At 39.8% G+C, this 20,931-nt stretch overlaps 1 protein-coding gene across 1 annotated transcript; it reads left to right on the top strand.

The window, feature by feature from the left end:
• The first annotated feature begins 842 nt into the window (after positions 1 to 842).
• On the top strand, positions 843 to 6,446 carry txnipa (thioredoxin interacting protein a). Its single transcript, XM_008421574.3, has 6 exons — positions 843 to 1,235; positions 1,488 to 1,563; positions 1,656 to 1,803; positions 3,052 to 3,411; positions 3,496 to 3,798; positions 5,486 to 6,446. Exons 1-6 carry the CDS (start codon positions 980 to 982, stop codon positions 5,531 to 5,533), a joined length of 1,191 nt encoding a protein of 396 aa, XP_008419796.2. The 5' UTR covers positions 843 to 979; the 3' UTR covers positions 5,534 to 6,446.
• Positions 6,447 to 20,931: the final 14,485 nt, after the last annotated feature.

Here is a 20,931-nt window from a genome sequence, read left to right as displayed (position 1 = left end):
TGTATGTATGTATGTGTGTGTGTGTGTGTGTGTGTGTGTGTGTGTGTGTGTGTGTGTGTGTGTGTGTGTGTGTGTGTGTGTGTGTGTGTGTGTGTGTGCGTGTGTGTGTGCGTGCGTGCGTACGTACGTACGTACGTATGTATGTATTTATTATATTAATGATACAACCAGCCAACAGTTGTCTGGACCAATCACAATACAGCTGTGTTGTAAGTTATTGCAATGATATTATAACTAAAGATTGCTTTTCTTAAAAAAGGAAAGGTCCAGTTCTAAAGGACAAACTCAAAAAGATACAAGTTCAATGAGCTCATTGTCTATTTGACATTCCCAAATAGGTTGTCGTACTGCAATCACATGCCCATAGATAGACAAACAGTGATTACAGTCTATGTTGGTTTCACATTTTAATAATATATTTGTGTAAATAAAACCTTTCAGGATATTTTCTGACCTGTTCAATTAATTTTAAAATTGTAAAAGTATGGTGTACTTCCTAACCAAAAGCTTTAACAATCACTGTCAAATGAGGATATTTCCAGCACAACCAGGTGATACCACCACGTACGTGTACGTGTAAAACATATGAAACTACAATGACTCAAGTTTTCAGCTTCCAGTGTGTTTACTACAAATGTACTTTCAGTCTGCCTTCAACATCCCTGTTCTCCTGACATCTGCTGAGCACGCTCTCTGTTCTCAGAAACATGCACTGTCCACGCGTCGGTTCCGTGTGTTGATTGGCTACACCCGAGACAAACAAAGATTTTCAACCAATAGGAACAGTGTGCACGCGCTGAGCCATTTCTTCCATCCTGGCTGCACATGTTCAGCTGGGGTGCGTCATATAAAAACCCCTGCGCTGTCTTTGTTTACAGTAAAGGGAAGTGAACAGCGTAACACAGGGTTCTATTACGTTCAAACGCTATTATTCAAAAAGGTACACGTTAACAGCATCGACTAGGATCACATCGCAGTTATGGTGGCAATGACGAAGAAGGTGAAAACCTTCCAAATCACCTTATCGGATTCAAACAAGTCCTTCTACTGCGGCGGGGACAAGGTGTGTGGCCGAATTGAAGTAGAGGTGAGCGACGTGACTCGGGTGTCTGCAATGAAGATACTGGCTCTGGGCTGCGCCAAAGTGGAATACGCTAAAGGCAAGCAACGGTGCCGCCAGGAGGCCGAGTACTTGCGCCATGAAGAGGTCCTGCAGCTGAGCGAGCAGCCCACAGGTTCGGACTTTCTCACTTTTGTATGTTAACTTATATTTTACATATTCCAGGGGAACAGTAAAACATGGAACTTTAAATGTAGCTGTTTTTTCTTAGTTTTTTAACTAATGACGTTTTTTAACTAATGAGTTAACTTTATGCATGCCCCACTCTGCCAAAGAAGGAAACATTCAATTTAACACCACCTTGTATTGAAACAAATATTTTCTCAGTAAAGAGTTATTAAAATCTCTTTAAAACTTGTCTTTACAGATTCCGATGGCTCAGTTGTCTTAAGGCCTGGTAATAAATATGAGTACAAGTTTGGATTTGACCTTCCTCAGCAAGGGTAAGAGTCTCAGAATTCACATTTATTTACATCTCTCCACTGAATTCTTGCACAGAGCCTGCTTTTTGAATTGCTCATTTCTCTACTCACAGGCAGCTGGTGTCTTCATACAAGGGGAAGTTTGGTTATGTCCATTATTATGTAAAGGCCTTAATGGAGAGGCCACAGCAACCTACTCTGGAGTGCAAGAAATGCTTTGAGGTGGAGGAACCTCTGGACATCAACACACCAGACCTGCTGGTAAGTTGACCTGAAGTAAGATCTTTTTTGCAGTCATCCAAGTCAAATCAGTCAAAACACACACATAATCCACAAATTATGTCTTTTCAGTCCATTTTAATTGAAGAATGTATTTTCTTCTTTTAAATAGTATGAAATATCCCTGTTAAGACTAAATTTAGTAAAAGCAGAAAAGCCATATGAACTAAATGTTACCATTTCAGTGTATTTTTGGTAAATGGGTACCCAGATTTTCTGACCTGATACGGTAGTAGCAAGATGGATGTCTTCCAGTGTATTGTATCATGAAAAAATAATGCATGTAGAAAATGGTGGATTCATAAACCTTGCATCTAAAATGCATCTTTCACTTTAAACACATGTTGAAGCCTTTATATCATAACCAAAACAAAACAGCTCTTACAAGAAAATTCACTGCGGGTAGTTCCACATCAACGCCGCTTGCCACACTGACTGAGAAGGCGTGGTTGAACAAATACCTAGTGGCAGAATAGTGTACTACAAAAACCCGCTTGCAGCAGCGTCATTCTGGAAACTTTTGGGTACACCCTCTAAGTCGTGTTTTAGATTGTTCTTGAAAAACTAATCAGTCACGGCTGATGATTAGTGGGTGCACTCACGGCTGCACAGTGAACCCATTGATATTTTACAGCAGACAGCCGCTACTCTCTCTTGCAGGTACTGCTTATCCCCGCTAAATCTTTTAGGGGTACACAGTACCCAACCGTACCCTCCTACTTTCACCCCTGAGTGTTCATTCGGAGCCTGCTCGCAGAAATGCGAACTGCAGATTGCCATGTTAGTTGACATACTGTTTGTGGTAAAATCTTGCCTTCCCACCTGGATGATTCTCACCTAAGTTTAAAATGTTTTTTTTCTGTAGTTTTTTCCCCTTCACCGTGGCCGGATCAATTGCAGCCTGAATAGCCACACATAAAAAAGTTTTAACCAACCTGAGCGAACAAAACCACCTTGAGCTCAGGAGTCAGACCGGCTCCGATCACGTCACGCAAACCGCATGTCTTTTCAAACCTTTTTTGTGAATTCAACACTTTAAAACATTCACTGGCTTAAAAGAGACCAGCGAATGCAGCAACCAGATTTACAGTCTGACCTCAGAAAATATTTTTGTACCATTTAAAGAAACTTCAAATAGGCATTTTAAGCATATCTTTACAAAATCCTTGAGGATTAGTTGGACATAAAGTTACCAGTAGAGATGATTTATATTTTTCTGTGTGCCATTAGTCTCCCACAGGTGGCACAAAGGAGAAGAAGGTCACCTGCATGTTCATCCCTGACGGTCAGGTGTCGCTGAATGCAAAAATTGACCGGCGTGGATTCTGCGAGGGCGAAGACATTTGTATCAATGCAAAGTTTGAGAACACTTGCTCACGCATTGTGGTGCCCAAGGCCGCCATCATCGCGAAACATACGTACCAGGCCAATGGCCGCACCAAGGTCTTCCGTCAGAAGCTTTCTTCGGTGCGTGGAAACCACATTATCTCAGGCATGTGTGATGCCTGGCAGGGAAAGACTATCAGGGTGCCAAAGATCAAACCGTCCATGCTTGGCTGCAACATCATTCGTGTGGAGTATGCTCTAATGGTAAGTCTGCTGTGCCAGTCTGAGTGCTACCCACGTGCTTTTGTTGGGAGAATGTTCCTAATTTATGCCTTCCTCATTCGGCAGATTTATGTCCACATCCCAGGTAGTGAGAAGCTAATTCTAGAGCTACCTTTGGTTATTGGAACTGCTGGTCTTGGTAGCCGTAGCAACAGTGTTAGCAGCCAAGAGGGTTCAGTCAGCAATGCGTCTCAGAGTTGGGTGTCCCTCAGGATGCCCTCTGAGCCTCCAAGTTACTGTGACATCACTAAGGACTGCCGCCTGGACCAGCCTCTTACCCCGCTGTTGGATGATGTTGACTGTGACGATAGTCCCATCTTCATGAGTGCACCCAGCTTCCAGTTCCCATCACCTCCAACATACACTGAGGTAGGCATCTCAAGACTTAGTGACATCATCAGACATCGATGCCTGATATTCACTGCAGGATTTTTGGTATTGCACATTATATAATAGATTCCTCAAATCTAGTTTTTATATTATGGAAAATTCATGCACACAATTACAGCAATGTGTAATAATGTGGATGTTTGCAACGGCGCAATGAACAAACCCTTCTCTTTTTAATGTACGAGGTTAGTCCGCTGTCCCAGTATATCTCTTGTTAGCAAGCCAAGTGTTTGCTAACAGTTTCTAACTGTAACATAATCAAAACTATTTGTTAAAAAGTAATCCAGTTGAAAGAATATAAGAATGCTAGAGGCGTTGCTGATTCCAGTGGCGTAGGAGGAAATTGTAATTTCCTCCAAGGAGGCCCAAGTTAGCCTGACTCAGGTTTACTGGCTCAGGCTAACGGATATCATATCCGTTATGATATCCGTATGTAGCTAAAGCAACAATACTAAAATGTTGCAGCAGTGTTGAATCTCCATTTGCAAAAACTAGCCAAAAAATTTTTAACTTGATGAACATTTGGATGAATGATCCTGCCAAAATTAGCAATACAAATAGAAATAAATCACTGGCTTGAAAGTAGTTCACCTTAATCTTTGTCCCAAAAATTAAAGAAAACTTTCCCAACTTATTTGATTATACATCTTGACATAAAGTAGAATTTCTTTATCATTTTCAACAGTATTAACAGTATTAATTTTTATTATCACTAATTTCTAATTATATTTATGTTATTGTTCTATTAATTATTTTCAGTTAATATTTTTTCATATTTTGTAATTAATAAAATGTTTCTATTCTAATTTTTTTCGAAGCTTTAAGTTGGAAAGGTTTTTATTCTTACTTGTGGAGTGTTCTTTTTGCCACCTTAATTACTTTATCAATTCATTTACTTCTAATTTTATTGCAGTTTTCTCAGGAAATATCATCCAGAGGCATACTAAAAATTGGTTACTTTTTATTATTTTGAAAAGAGATGAATAAGGGGAGAAGGAAAAGGTGGATGCAAGAAAAAAGGATTCACAAAAAAGATGCAGTCTAAAAACTGGGAAAAGAGATAACAAATTATAGTAATGTAACAGTTTAGATGATCTCCCATGCAAGTTCAGCAAAGATCTGAGCACTTTAATTATTTTAAGATTTCTTTTTTCAACAAAGTTGTAACTATAGAGGGAGAAATAAAAGACAAGAAGCCACAAGTGCAGCTATAATAAGCAACAGGCAAGAAAAGAACAGTAACTAACGTGTTAAACAAAAGTAAGAATAAGACAACATCCACATTTAATCTCACAAGTTGTACCATTTCTTCTTTGAATAGTTTTCCATGCTTACAAATATGTTTTTCCTTAATTCCATTTGTTTTGAAGTAGAAGCGGTGAAGGAGAGAAAACCAAAAGGGTAAATAACAACTAGGAAGGAAGAGACAAATTAGAACTGTGTATTAGACCTACCTCCTAAAAAGTATAAATCCCCCCCAAAACTTCCCCAATTCACTTTTAAAAATGGATATTCTCTTTTTCAGGAGAACCCTTTTAAATCAAAGTGCTCCTTAATTTATAGGTGTATTAACCCCTTTTTAAAAAAGTGGTTTTCCGGCTCTGTGGTTTAACTGTTAGACACAGTTAAACCTTATCTAAACTGTGCTTATTTCTTATTTTTCCAGACAGAGGAGGAGTACAATGGGAATTCAGTCATGCTTCCTGTCTGCTGAAGCTCATCAGTGGGATCCTGGAGATGTATTCAAGCTCTCACTGACTATTCTTTAACGGCACTTACCATATGAAATGGGATGGTGGATGTGAAGCCAGGGATATAAAGATAAAGAGAAAGATTCTTGCTCATCACCATGATTCATCACATCCAAAGTCTTCCTTCTGGTGCTTGTTGGGCACATGGCCTGAGGTCATAGATTCTGTGGCATATTACATTTCTGAGTAAGATGTTAATTCTTAAGACTGTGGGGCTCGAGCATCAGATGTGTCAGACTCCAGCCATCTATAACTTGTTTTCTTTTAATCATGAATCTCTGTCATTCCAATCAAATCTTGGATTTTTAAGAGAATTTAGAGGAAGGCTCACTATTTTGTTAGTGTCGCAGTACTGTAAAGAATTTGTTGGGAACAAATTTTTAACAGGCATAAAAGAACCATAAACAGCATTCTTTTTTCCATGTATGCCAGTGTTTTGAGCATCCACTTAAGCCACATTTTATACCACAACTCTTGACTTAATCTTGTTTGATGCTTGTTGGTTTTTGATGTAAAAGTAAAATATTTCCTGGGGAAAAAAATCCACTTTGTTAAAAATGTCTATATTTGACTCCCATTTAACACTGCAAGTGCCAAAATTCATTCAAGTGGCAACATGCCCAGATTGTTTTCTTGTAAAAGCACCTTATGTGAACACAAGCTTTGTATGTAATTTGCAGTTGTCTAAGAAGGCATTTCACAGTAACGTCTACTTTGTTCTCATTCTTTAATTTCTGAACTTTCAGGGCCCAAAATGAGTTCGTTGTGAAAGACTGTATATTTGCAATGCTTTGTGAGTTATTTTTGTATGGAACCCTATGGGTCATTTTTGGAATAAATAAATGTCTAAAATGAGGCATAATTTCTGCTCTTCAACATATCTGAACGTTTTTGTTTCAGTTTCACCTTTGAAGAGTTGGTCAAGATGCATAATCACACTAAATTTAGTTCAAATTCAAAAATACTTTATTTTTGAATAATAAAGTATTATTATTTTTAAAATGTTGTGACTGAGTATCCTCAGATAATATGTGGATGGAGATGCTGTGGTCAGCAAGCCACCGGTAGCAATGAATCTAAAGAAGCCCTTGACTGAAGAAAAAATATGATAATGTGATATGAAAGTTTCCCTCATTGCTGTGAGTTGATAACACACAACAGGTGCAACCATTATAATTTAATATTTGTCATGACTGTTGTCTGCGCATTTAAAGCTGAGAGGGAAAAAATCATTTTAAGTTCAGTGGCATCAGTGCATGGCAGCCTGGCTAGTAGCTAAGACTGCCCCAAAAAAGATGCAGTCCAAAAACTGGGAAAAGAGACAACAAATTATAGTAATGTATAAAGCTATAATTTGTATAGCTTTATACATTGTACCTTTATGTAAAGGTACATAAAGGTACCTTTACAGGTAGCTAAGACTGGTGGCAAGCTGTCTTAGCTACTAGCTTGCCACTATCAGCATGTGTGTGAGCATGAATGGTTAAATATTATGTCATGTATTTTAAGTGTGTACTTTAGATGGAATAAAAATCACTAGGGTATCCTAACTGAAAGAAAAGATGATTTCTGCTTAATAGTAACAAGAATGAATGGGTGGAAATTGACCCTTAATTTTGCTTGTTGTTCAATCTAAGCTGAATTTTAAAGCAAAACTGTCAAAGTTTGTTGTAATGAGTCTCAATGCCTGCAAGTCATAATGTAATGGAATTTTGTTTTTGCTTGTATGGGGGGGGTGCGAACTGTCAGATAAGGCGGTGTTGGTGTTCCTGGTGTTGCTTATATTCAGAGTGCTTGGTCTCTACGTGGTGAAGCAGCTTGAAGCTTCATTAGCAGCCAGTCGCCGCATGTTACACAGAGCGGCTTGTAATGTGGGACTCACCTACTGGTCTGGGATAAATCCGTTCTCCTGTCTCTTCTCTGGCCCTTTTCTCTTTGCAAAGAAACTTTCCAAAGACATCTGATCTGTTTCTTACTCATTTTGCTGCTTGTGGGCTCAATGTTGGCGGTCAAGTAACCGAAAGAATCCAGTTAAAAGATTTTCAAAATAAAAGATCCTCCAGACTCAAATAATACATAAAACGGAAATATTTCGGCCCGGTACCAATTGGTCCACGGACCTGTACCGGTCCACGGACCGGGGGTTGAGGACCACTGCTCTAAATGACTTCTTCAGTAGAGATAATGACCATTATTTTATTTGTATAAATTTCTGATTAGAATGTAGAATAAACATATTTATTTTGTGTTTTTAGTGATTTATTTAACCTATTCTTATTCCGGGATGGAATGACTATGTATATAGAGATTTTTAAAAACTAGACTTTGCTGCATAAATTTGAATTCATTGTGGATCATCCATCCATCCATCCATCCATTTTCTTGCACCCTTGTCCTTCAGTGGGGTCGGGAGGGCTGCTGGTGCCGATCTCCAGCTAGTGTACCGGGCAAGAGGCGGGGTCACCCTGGACAGATCGCCAGTCTGTCGCCTGGCGACCTGTCACCACCCTGGATCTGTGTGTCTCTGTGTTGCACGGCAACACAGAGACACACAGGACACACAACCATGCACACACACACTCACACCTAGGGGCAATTTGGAGAAGCCAATTAACCTGACAGTCATGTTTTTGGACTGTGGGAGGAAACCGGAGTACCTGGAGAAAACCCACGCATGCACAGGGACAACATGCAAACTCCATGCAGAAAGACTGGGGCTGGGAATCGAACCCAGAACCTTCTTGCTGCAAGGCAACAGCTCTTCATTGTGGATCAATAAATAGATTTTTACTTATACAGTTTATACAAGTACATTTAATTTAAACATTTATTAGCCAGATATCAACTGTCAAAATACCACATGCATATCTGACCACTCTTCCTAGCAGCGTTTTTTGTAGGTTGTTTGTACCATCCCAATAACTTCCCCTGTCTCTCAGATGAGAGACGAGTTTGGGTCAAATGAGTGTGTGAGGGTTCTGAGAGATGCTGAATGGAATCCAAAAATAATCTTAATTTATTACAAAAAAGTTAAAAAATAATTAAACAATGAAGAACTGGGCCCAAAAACTGAGGTCAACATAACAAACTCCAACTCAGGTAGTAACACAAAGAACTCAAGCACAAAACTGACCTAACAAACTTAAATAGTGGCTGATCAGACCACAGCTGACACACTAGGGGTAATTAAACATACAAAAACTTAAACAAATACTAATCAATACAACACCAAATCTTTAAATTAAACAAACATTGGACTGAAACTACCAAATAGAAGAGACATTAAAGAAATGGTCAAATTAAATTAAAGAAAACCAAATTTCCCCGTCCCCTGGCAAACAAATGGAACGGCCCGCTGAGGAGGTTTGCCAGCCATATATGGATGTCAATTAGCTGGAGCTCTTCTGTGACCCTCCAGCAGCTCCAAAGGAAACTGGTAACTCAAAACAAATAAATTAATTTGTTGCTTTTAACAAAAATATAAAGAACTGACAAATAAAGTTAACTAAATGTGTGCACTTCAAATAGTTAACTAAAAAGTCAAGCTAATGAAAATTTTCAAAAATAAAAATCTAAACTATTCACTAATTAATGTCTTAATTAATATTAAGGATGAACAAAACAAACAGTTACCATTCAGGTCTGTGTGACAGTAGGGTCGGCTGTCACAGAGTGAAACTTGGAAATAACTAGTACACCTAATAGTTATGACACTTTGCTTTCAGGTGGACAACTAAAAAAGACAACAGTTGTACATTGCTTGAGGCAGCAGACAGCAGCATTTAAACATACCCCCCCCCCCACACACACACACACACACACACACACACACACACACGTTATATGGAAGTTGCTTGCTCTTCTGCTGACAAAGCCTCTCCTCAATTCTATGTCCTTTCAGAGTTCTACTGAAAGTGTCTTCCTCAAATGCTGTGCTTACTATTTAAAAGGGTGTGGTGGAGAGGAATTTATTTCAGCTATTTAAAAAAAAACTTTTACAAAGTTGGACTAGCTCTTGCTAGTCCAATTATGCTTGATATGCTTGATATACATAGTGTTTATGATTTTCACAGGGTTAGTTAATGAGGAATAAATCTTTCACACTCACAGACAGACAGCGAGAATTTGGATTGTTGTCTGGCTACATCTCGAGTTACTTAACTGCAAACTGACTTGTCATAGCAATAAAGAAGTATGTGGCACTCAGATGAACTTAAGTCACTTACCTGTAAACTGTTTTAAGGTGCACATTTTAAAATGGCTGCATAGTTTCATAAATGAAATATATATATATATATATATATATATATATATATATATATATATATATATATATATATATATATATATATATATATATATTCTTCCCCGAGGAGGCCTCGGGGAAGACCCAGGACACGCTGGAGGGATTACGTCTCTCGGCTGGCCTGGGAACGCCTTGGGATTCCCCCGGAGGAGCTGGAAGAAGTGGCTGGGGAGAGGGAAGTCTGGGCCTCCCTTCTGAAGCTGCTGCCCCCGCGACCCGACCCCGGATAAACGGAAGAAAATGGATGGATGGATGGATATAGATATGTAAATATATATTGTAAATATATGTATTGTTTTTTATTAGAGGGTTTAAAATTATTTTATATAAATGAAAGCAGTTCGTGTATCTACAATTGAATATCCACTGGAAATGAATGTTCAATGAATGAAAGTCAACAAGGCAAAGAAGTTCTCAGGATGTGTAAGAAATAGGTTTTGTTTTCAATTATTTAATTTCCACTTTTGTTCTTGGTTAGTGAGATTGGTTGAATGTTGATTAAATGTTTTGTTTTTGGGGGAGTTTGCACCTAAAATTGTGCTGCAGCACAGCACCACCCACTGGTTTTCTAGTATTGACTGCATTAAATGATCACACTCTTAGGAACTTAGCTGACTTTTGTTGTTCAAATTAAATTTCAGAAACATTGTAGCAAAAATATTTTGTTTTGCAGTTATGTATTCTACCAGTTAAACATGTATTGTCTTGCTGTGGGGCTGACATTAAGGCAGAATGTCAGCATAAGCAAAGAAAGAACTTCATGTTCCATGTGTCCAATGACACATTTCTGTTACATGGTGTATTCTAGCACAGCACCAGACCTCACGTCACTCAGTTGCTCTGCTACAGACACATTGCCAGAGGAAGGCTCTTTGGGCACTGCCAACAGAGAAAAAAATCTGATTTTATTGGTATGTTTACCTCATTATATAAAAAAGTAATATAGACTGAACAAATGTCATTGCATTTGCTGTGTACAAATTCAATCAGTCACACTAACAGAAACACTATGACATTTAGCTATTTAACAGAACCTGCATCGGTTAAGTTTTCTTTGTAAATATTTAGAAGACGGAAATATCTACAAAGAAAACTTAACCAATGATTGTCTTCTGTTTGATGAGTCCTCAGAAAACACTTAGAATGTGTGGAAATAAACTGTAAAAACATCTATTTTGATTGTATTCAAATTCAATTCAATTAAAAAATACTTTATTGATCCCAAGGGGATATTTAATTTTGTTGTAACTCATATTAATTCAAATTCTTCAAAGATTTGTTGTAGATAGTGATGGCTGTTGGCAAGGAAAGATTTCTTGTAACGGTCTGTATTACAATGAATTTAAAGAAGCCTCTAACTGAAGACACTGTTTTCCCAAGACAGTCTCATGAACAGAGTGGTCAGGGTTGTCCATTATTTTCTTGATTTTACAAAGAATCCTGGAATCCTGAGATTGTCATCTCAGAGATTCCAGACAAGGGCGTAATCCCATCTCATTATTGGGGGGGACCATAAATAGGGAAATTTTTTAAGAGCAATTTTAGGGGGGTCGGCAAAGTTATGGTAAAATATAACGTAAAATGTGGTTTAATTTTATTTTTTTGTGTGTCCAAGCTGCACCACTAAAAATGACTAGTAAGTAGCAATGAAAAACAAAAGTGTTTTTCTCAGTAAACAAACTGTTGAGACCCATAGAAGTCAAACTAAGATTCAAATGTTCAATATGAGTTTGATTCAGTGTCACAGATCTAATCTCTGCTACACTTTTACAAAAACTTAAGACTCTAAATAAAAACTAGAAAATTCCAGAAGAAATTTAACCGGGGCCTGCCAATGTGTGCCACTCGGTTGGAACCCAGCGTTCTGATGCTAAAAATAATAATCAATGCTAAACTGAGCTAAATTGTAGTCAATAACCTGTGGAGAGGCAAAATCATGTTGACTAAGCTGTACTTGCACCAGTCATTATATTAAAAAATAATGCATAAGCTAAAATTAGACAAAATGCTAATGTGAGCATGAATGCTATCAGTAACATGCATTGTTGTCTGTCATTGACTTAGTCCATTCAGTATACTAAACATGGCTAATAAGTAAGAAAAGCTAACTTTAGGGAAAAGGCTAATGCTAATGATGGTTCTAAATGCCAGCTCAGACCTCCTATGTAATAATTCCATCTTGTTTGTAGTTTTGACATTCAGCTCTGTCCACTGTATTAACAAACCGTTCCACAACGGTTAAGAACTACAGAGATGGCGTCTTTGTAGTCCAAACCAGCAGCTCTTCCTTTCTCTGTGTTCTGTTGCCATAGTAATTAAGCCTCTGCTAACTGTCGTGTGTGTGAGACAGAGAGGTGGAGAAAGATTTCTATCTGTATGAGACACCCAGTCAGTTTTGATGAAAAAAGCAGCCCGAACAACTGCTTCCTGTTCAGGAACTGTGAAACGTATTCGAAAACCATTTGAAGTGTATGAGAGGGCTATTTGTCGTCTCCGATAGTACCGCAGTTCATATCTGTAGCTCATTCACAGTAAAAGCAGCGATGAGAGAAAGATGGTGTGTGCTGAGCTCTGAAATTTTTCAGTCTGAAAATGAATGGCTGGGAGCCTGTGGCTAACCTGTCACATAATTTCGCTCTGAAGCACCTTGACAGAAAACCGTCAGCCCTAGAGAAATTTTGAAAACATTTTACGGGAGCAGGAGATGTTGTGAGATGTTGTGTTGTGAGATTAGCTTCTATTGTATATCAAGTAGTTTGGTTTCCTGACCACTGGGGGGAGCACTAGAAAGATATACCGGAAAGGGAGTTCGAAGAGGAAGCTGTTCATGTTGTTACCTCATGCTCTAGCATAAAATAAAGAAGTACGGCTTTCCAACCGACGATTGCTTCTCCTGTCTTCCTTCATAACATGACATGGTGTCAGAAATAAGGACTTAAACGCCTACGGAAAGAGCACAATGGCAAAGTTTGGACCTCCGGAGCCGTTCGATTTTACCCAGCTGGCGGCAGAGATTCCCCCGCTTCAGAGTCGCGTCGAAACTCGACAGAGAGAGCGGCGAGTTGCAGGTAAATTCGCTCCTGTACTCTATGGGGAGAGACGCCGAACCTATTTACGGCTCTTTTGTGTTTCCCGCTGCGACGGAGGATATGCCACATCCAGAGTATGAGTTCGCCCTAGTGATGCAGAAGTTTGACGAACATTTTGTTCCAAAAAGAAACGTTATCCATGACCGCGCCTGTTTTCACAAAAGGACCCAAAGGGCCGGTGAGACGGTCGAAGCTTTTGTGCGGAGCTTATATGAGCTCGCGCAGCACTGTGAGTTCGGCGCGGGGAAAGACGAACAGATTCGGTACCGGATCGTTATTGGAATAATGGATAAAGAGGTTTCTCAAAAACTTCAACTTGAAGCGTACCTGACTCTGGAGAGAGCCATCCAGCTTACACGTCAGAGTGAACAAGTGAAGCAGCAAAGTGCAGAGCGCGTGGAAACTACAGTGAATGAGGTGAGACAGAAACAGTTTAGCAGCTCAAAGAGGAACTATGAGAAACCACAGCAGAAATACGGCGGGAACAGACAGAACTGTCAGAGATGCGGTAGGACGCATGACAGAAAAGAAAACTGTCCTGCCCGAAATAAAAAATGCAGAAAGTGCAACAAAACGGGACATTTCGAGGCTGTGTGTAAAACTAAAATGCTAAAACAAGTCAGAGCTGAAGCTGTTATAGATTCAGATGAGGATTCATTCTTTATTGGTAAACTGTTCCTTAGAGCAACAGCAAAGTCAAATGTCATTGAGGAGTCGGATTCAGACTTCGACTGGGACATTGAGCTGCTGGTGAACGGTAGCCCAGTGAATTTTAAAATTGACACTGGTGCTGATACCACAGTCATGACAGACGCAACTTTCAATAATCTACGGCAAAAACCAAAACTGCAAAAGTCCAGATCAACAGTGTACAGTCCAGGTGGAAAGGTCAGATGTGTGGGTACGTTCCTCGCTACCACCACACACAACGGACAGAGATACCAGTACTGGATTACAGTTATTAAAGGACAATTTGTCAGTAACCTATTAGGCAGAGCAGTGGCAAAGCAAATGGGACTGGTTAAACGAGTCAATGCTATCAGCGATGACTATTTATTATCCAGTGATGTGTTTGGGGAAATAGGACTGCTGAACTGTGTGCCTGTTAGAATTGAGCTGACGGAAGAGGCAATTCCATACAGCGTCAATACACCACGTCGAGTCCCTTTTCCCCTCCTTCCAAAGGTGGAGAAAGAACTGAAGCGGATGCCGAACCTTGGGATCATTGAGGAGGTCACTGAACCAACAGATTGGTTTGCCCCAATGGTACCCGCTCCAAAGCGCAATAAGGATGAAGTCAGAGTGTGTGTAGATTTAAAGCGACTGAACAAGGGGGTTAAGCGCGAACGCTACATTAGATGACATAACACCTAAACTGGCTGGAGCAAAGATTTTCTCCACTCTGGATGCCTCTAGTGGGTTTTGGCAAATTCCATTAGACCTCAGCTGTCAAAGACTGACCACATTTATTACCCTGATGGGCCGGTTTTGCTTCAAGCGCTTACCATTTGGGATCACATCTGCTCCTGAGATTTTCCAGCGACTGATGAGTAATCTACTTAGGAACCTGGAAGGAACTGTTGTCGTGATGGACGATATTCTGGTCTACGGATCTACTAAGGAGGAACATGACCGCCGACTCGATGCAGTTTGCAGACGATCAAGGCGTCTGGTCTTAAGTTGAACAGGGCCAAATGTTACTTTGGGAAAACTGAGCTACAGTTTTTCGGACACATCATTAGTGCTGATGGGGTAAGGCCTGATGAGAGTAAGGTGGATGCTATTGCTAAGATGCCACGTCCGTCAAATGTGGAGCAGCTGAGACAGGCGCTTGGGCTAGTGAACTACGTCGGGAAATTCCTGCCAGGTCTGTCCACAGTGCTGTATCCATTGACTAATCTGCTCAAGAAAGAGACTGCATGGGTTTGGGATGAACCCCAGGAGCGAGCGTTCAATAAGGCCAAAGCAATGCTCATAGCTGCACCAGCTCTGTGTTACTACAATGCCAACAAGCCAACAGTGGTCAGCGCCGATGCCAGCAGTTACGGCCTTGGTGCTGCTCTGTTGCAAGACCATGAGGGGGAGCTGTGTCCTGTTGCCTTTTGCTCGCGCACACTTACCGATGCTGAGAAGAGATATTCACAGATTGAAAAGGAGTGTCTGGCGTCGGTCTGGGCCTGCGAACGTTTTGCTCGCTACATCCAAGGGATGGGACATGTCCGGTTACAAACGAATCATAAGCCACTGGTACCACTGATCAACTCTTATGATCTTGACAAAACGCCACTAAGATGCCAGAGACTACTTATGCGTCTTATGAGGTTCAATGTCACTGCAGAACATGTTTCCGGCAAACAGCTCATAGTTGCCGACACACTCTCTAGACATCCCTTGAAAGACAGTTACGTTCCAGAAATTGAAACACAAGTAAAGGCATATGTCAACACTATGGTGGCTAGCAAACCAATCAAGTCACCAAAGCTGGAGGAACTCTGCCGGACTACACAAAAAGATGCTGAGCTTCAAAAAGTAATCACATTTATCAGAAAAGGGTGGCCTCGCAATATGGCAGAGAGCTCACTACTGCACGGGTACTATGCAGCCAGAAGTCACCTATCAGAGTTGGATGGGCTGGTCCTATATCACGACCGCATCGTAGTTCCAGCGGCACTCCGAGCTGGTGTTTTAGACCAACTACACGAAGGCCACCAGGGCCTCACCAAGTGTCGTGAGCGAGCAAAGTTGACTGTGTGGTGGCCGAAGATTGGTGCACAGATCTCAAAGTGAAGTTCTGTGATTTTTGCAGAGAGCACAAACCTACACAGAGACACGAACCACTGATGACAACTTCTCTGCCTGGAGGTCCATGGCAGAGAATTGCAGTGGACCTGTTTGTGCTTGAGGGTAAGACGTATCTCGTTGCTGTTGACTATTTTTCTAGGGACATTGAGATCGCTTCTCTCACCACCGCTTCCAGCACTCAAGTTATCAACAAGCTCAAACACATGTTTGTGAGATGGGGCATCCCGCTGGAAGTCGTCAGCGATAACGGGACACAGTTTACATCGTCAGAGTTCCAAGAATTCAAGCAGAGGTATGGGTTCACTCACATTACCTCAAGCCCCCATTACCCGCAATCTAACGGAGCTGCAGAAAGGGCTGTTCAGACTGCCAAGTAAACATAAACAGTAAACTTAAACATAAACAGTAAACTTTAAACTTACTTGGTTTAAACATAAACCAAGTAAACTTAAACAGCCGGACCCTTGCTTAGCCCTTATGAGTTACCACTCCACACCAGTAGCAGCAACAGGTTCCAGTCCAGCGCAACTTATGACTGGCCGACAGATCCGCACCACTGTTCCTGTCCTGGATGCATCAATGCATCAAAACATTGATGCAAAGTGCTGTCGACCCAGACCTAGTCTACTTAAAGGATGCCAAAGCTAAAGATTCTTACAGGTTCTTCTACAACCGCAGATATTCAGCTCGCTTTCTTCCTGAACTTCTTCCTGGTCAAAATGTGAGAGTGAAACTTGATGGGGAAAAAGGGTGGACAATGCCTGCCAAAGTAATCAGCAAGTCCAAGGAGCCAAGATCCTACCTCGTAGAAATGGCCAACGGGAGTGTGACCCGTCGCAACAGACGTCACCTTCAGGAGATTCCTGGGACAGATGCTTCTGACGCACATGGCTGAGTCTGCAGTGCCACAGCAAGACTGCAGATCCCCAGCTGTAGAGGTGGCCATTCCATCTGAACCACAATCAAATCATCCAGTAGCAAGCCCTTCCTCAGGAACTTCCTTCCCACCATCTACACCAGTGAGAACAACTTCCAGGGGACGTGAAATAAAACTGCCTCTCAGATTCAGAGACTGATAAGATTCAAAAGGGCATAATAATCCCTATCAGGACAGAGGGTAGACCCCTGCGATGTCCTGTATTGTTCTGTATCAAATTTGATAACTGTTAAAAAAAAAAAAAAAAAAGTAGGAAAGTTGTTCTGAAAACATCCAAGTTTAATGTTTGAAAGAAGCCTTTGTTGAAAAGAGATGTGACACCTAAAGATTAAGTTAAACGGAGTACTTAATTGAATTAGAAATTTAGGATTTAAGTATCATTTAAGATGTTGAACTAACTTCCTGATGTTTTGGATGTTGCAATGTTTAACTTTAAAAGAGGGGAGATGTTGTGAGATTAGCTTCTATTGTATATCAAGTAGTTTGGTTTCCTTACCACTGGGGGGAGCACTAGAAAGATATACCGGAAAGGGAGTTCGAAGAGGAAGTTGTTCATGTTGTTACCTCGTGCCTTGCTCTTCCCTATGTAATGCTATGGGCAGACCCCAACAAGTTTTAACAAGTAACTCCACATAATAAAATTCCTCATAAATATTGATTTATTGCAGTGGTTCTCAATAAAAGTCATGTGTTATTTAAATTCTAACTTAAGTCGCATTAAACTTTTATTTTTGATGGGGTTTTTTCATGTCATGGATGGCCCACACAGAGCTGTCAGCTAGTGGCAATGCTCAGCCGCTCCCTCCTGTTTCAAACTCTTCTTATCAAAGTAAGAGTTAGAGAGATAAATATAATTGAAATACCTGCTACCAGGGGCGGATCTAGAAAAATATTTATGGGGTGGCACTTTTTCAGGGGGTGGCAGTATATATATTCATATATATAAAGTGCACCTGCCCTTTTTGCTCCTTGCCCCCAAGTGCCCTTTTGGTCAATTTTTATTTTATTTATTTATTTATTTTTTTGTATTATTATTTTCTAAGCCCTCTTGTGACACGTAACATGTACTAAAATTATTATTATTATTTTTTAATTTTTTTGTACAACACAATAAGCCCTCCGGTCACCTTGTTACCTTTGACCTTTTGCCCATGATGCAGTTGCCTCTCGCGCAGTGAGATAAGGCGGCTAACTGGAGCTCAACGTAGCGAACGTTCCAGATTACAGAACAGTTTTTGGTGAATAAAAAAAATGTTTTTGGTAAATAAAGTGGAGTAACTTGCTGCTTGTCAGATGACGGAAAACGTTGAAGTATCGTTTCTGCTTCAGCTCGGAGTCGCAGTTTAAGCAGAGAGGTAATGAAATACAACAGACGCTGACAGGCCTCTGCGTCTGCCTTTCTCTGAAGAACTACTGAGTGGGAGGAGACAACCAGGTGAGGAGAAACTGTTCTTATCTATTGATTCAGTATTTTTATCATACAGACATTAGGCTGTTGTTGTTGTGCTATTAGCTAGCTGCTAGCTAATGATTTTGCTAGCAAAGCAAGATAACTAAAAAGCTTCTTCCCTGTACCGTTAATGATATCAGTCATTCTTTAGTATTTATTATGCAATAATGGCACATCGCCCGTCCAAAACCGATCATCTCCATAATGGATATATGTCCGATCTTCTAATTTCCTTTGCTACATAATGTACATTTCATTTATTCTAGCGTTAGGTAAATGTATCCTGAAGGAGAATAACACTTAAATAATAGTCCAACAAGGATATTCATTTAGAATTTAAAATAACTGACCCTGAATTACCATGATAGATATAATGAATGTAATAAAAGTGTTATTAATGAAAGGGAAAAAAACTCAACCCAGACTTTAAGTAAGTTTAGGGTCTGGTTCGCAGAGTATGAAGTTAATTTGTTTTTCCCAATTATTCAAGGGCGGGTGGGGGGGGGGGGGTGACTAACCTCAGTTAAGTAAAATAAAATTGTAATCAAAACTTTTGGAATTGTAATAATTTCTTTTTTTTTTAAACGAATCGTTTTGTTTAAAAAACGTTTTAATTAAATAACACATTTTTGTCTTGTGAACATGAAAAGTTATTTGCCAAACATAAACTTTTATTTTCACACATCAGAAATATTTTATTGCGATTTTGGGCCCTGCCCACGACTCGTGAGAATCACAAGCAAAACTTTAAGTCACAAACAAAACCTTAGAATATTAAGAAAAGATTTATGACATGCACAAATAAGTTTGTTTTGCAAATAAAAATTCACTTCATGAGACGAATGTGATTTAAATGTTTAAAAACGTTTTTTAAGCAAAACTCATTAGGCTTGTCTCATGGTGACATACATTAACAATTAAATATTTGCTTTTGTTCTTATTTTAATTTTTTTCTGCAGTTCCACGTTAAAGTTTGTTGCAGCTCTGCTTTCCTGAATGGACCATCTTCATCTCCACTGCAAGTGCAGCAAACAGGCAGCTCTGTTTTATAGATTACAGTCACTAAAAGGTTGCATTGTGCCCTTGTTTATTTTTAATAGTGTAATTCTGTAAAGACAAAATATGTCTGGTGGTCCAGCTCTGATTTACATATCTTGCTAAATTGCGGGTTTGAATATTGCAAAACTTTCCTATAACAAAATAGACCTGCAGTAAGAAATTACTAATAAAATATCTTACATGTGCATAGTTGTATGCTCTATGTAGAGATTCTCCTTAGCTTTGATTGTATATCTCACAATTTTGTAATTTATCATTGTTTATTAAAACTTTGAAAGCTGAGAGGCTTTGTTAATATTCTGTCCTAAAATACGGTTAGATGTGCCCTTTTTTTTTTTTGAGCACCTGCCCCTTTAGTGGCCTCTGCACGGCCCTGGCAGCCAGTCCAGTTAGCGAGAGGTTGCTAACTGCACAGCCAGGGGAGGCTCAGCTCGCTGCTGCCTCACCGGCTTGAATGGGAAAATGCGACAATCCAGCGATTTTGAAGAAAAACTAATCAGAATTGGTTAAGCGAAGTAAAAAATAGATACTTTATATAGTCCCCTGACCGCATGTCACTGGTTGTCATTTTTAAACTTTTGTACACAGTTTACCCATGATCTTCCAATAATATAGTGTTTAACACCAGTGAAGAAACTTTTAGTGGTATGTTATGTTGACATATAAGACCTAAAAATGTACATAAATCCTTAGCTTTCATTCAATATGAAATCAACCCAAATCTGCATGTAGATCCACGTTCAGATGATGGTTGAATCAATGTTGTTTCCTAACTGATTCAATGCAATATCAACACAAATATGCATGTAAATTGACATACAAATAATAGTTGAATCAACATTGATATAATGTCAGTTATGGTTGAAACCCTAACGTTGATTCAACATTCAAGTCACCGACCACTTTCAATGTTGTTTCAATGTCAGCGTTCAACGGTGATTCAATGTTTCTGGCTGACATTGATTCAATGTTGTTTCAATCATTCTGTGCTATCTGGGAAAATACTCTCAACAACAAACTTATAGAATATCTGCAATATCTTGCTGCAAACCTTGAGAAAGGTGCTGGAGAACTTTAACTTAAATAACTTAAGATCAAAAACTACATTGAAAAAAAAAATCCATACAATTACCTTCCAGTGATTTTTCACTCAGTTATGTTATGATTATCATCTGAGACTGCAGCAAAAGAGTGTGAAAGGTCTTAGCTTCCTCAAGAAGTGCAGTCTAGTTTGTCCTTCTGTCCTATCCAGTCTGTCCAGGCAAAACACTGAGGTTTTTATATTCCTCAACCACCTCCACTTTTTCTCCATGATGGAAATAGGGTTTGATCCTGAAATCTAAAATCATCTCTTTTGCTTTGTTTACATTCAAAATGAGATGATTGTTCCCACACCATGACACAAAGCAGTCCATCAGTTCTCTGTACTCAGCCTCTTGTCTGATACACCCAACAACTGAAGAGTCATCAGAGTATTTCTGTAGATGAAAGAAGTCGGACTTGTGCTGGAAGTCTGACGAGTAGTGAGTACAGTTCCCTGTGTTGCTCCTGTGTTGCTGACCACCTGGTCAAACACTCTGTCCCATGGCCGGCCCAAGGTATAAGCAAACCAAGCGGCCTCTTAGGGCCCCGGGTCCTCTAGGGGGCCCTGTAAGAGGAAATGATCTGTTTTTTGTTTTTTTTAGTAATGATTTCTCTGTGATTATATTCACAAAAAC

This window comes from Poecilia reticulata, chromosome 11 (assembly GCF_904066995.2).
Source record: "Poecilia reticulata chromosome 11, P_reticulata-male-v2, whole genome shotgun sequence".
Lineage (NCBI taxonomy): Eukaryota > Metazoa > Chordata > Actinopteri > Cyprinodontiformes > Poeciliidae > Poecilia > Poecilia reticulata.
This window is presented reverse-complemented; position numbering and strand designations above follow the sequence as displayed.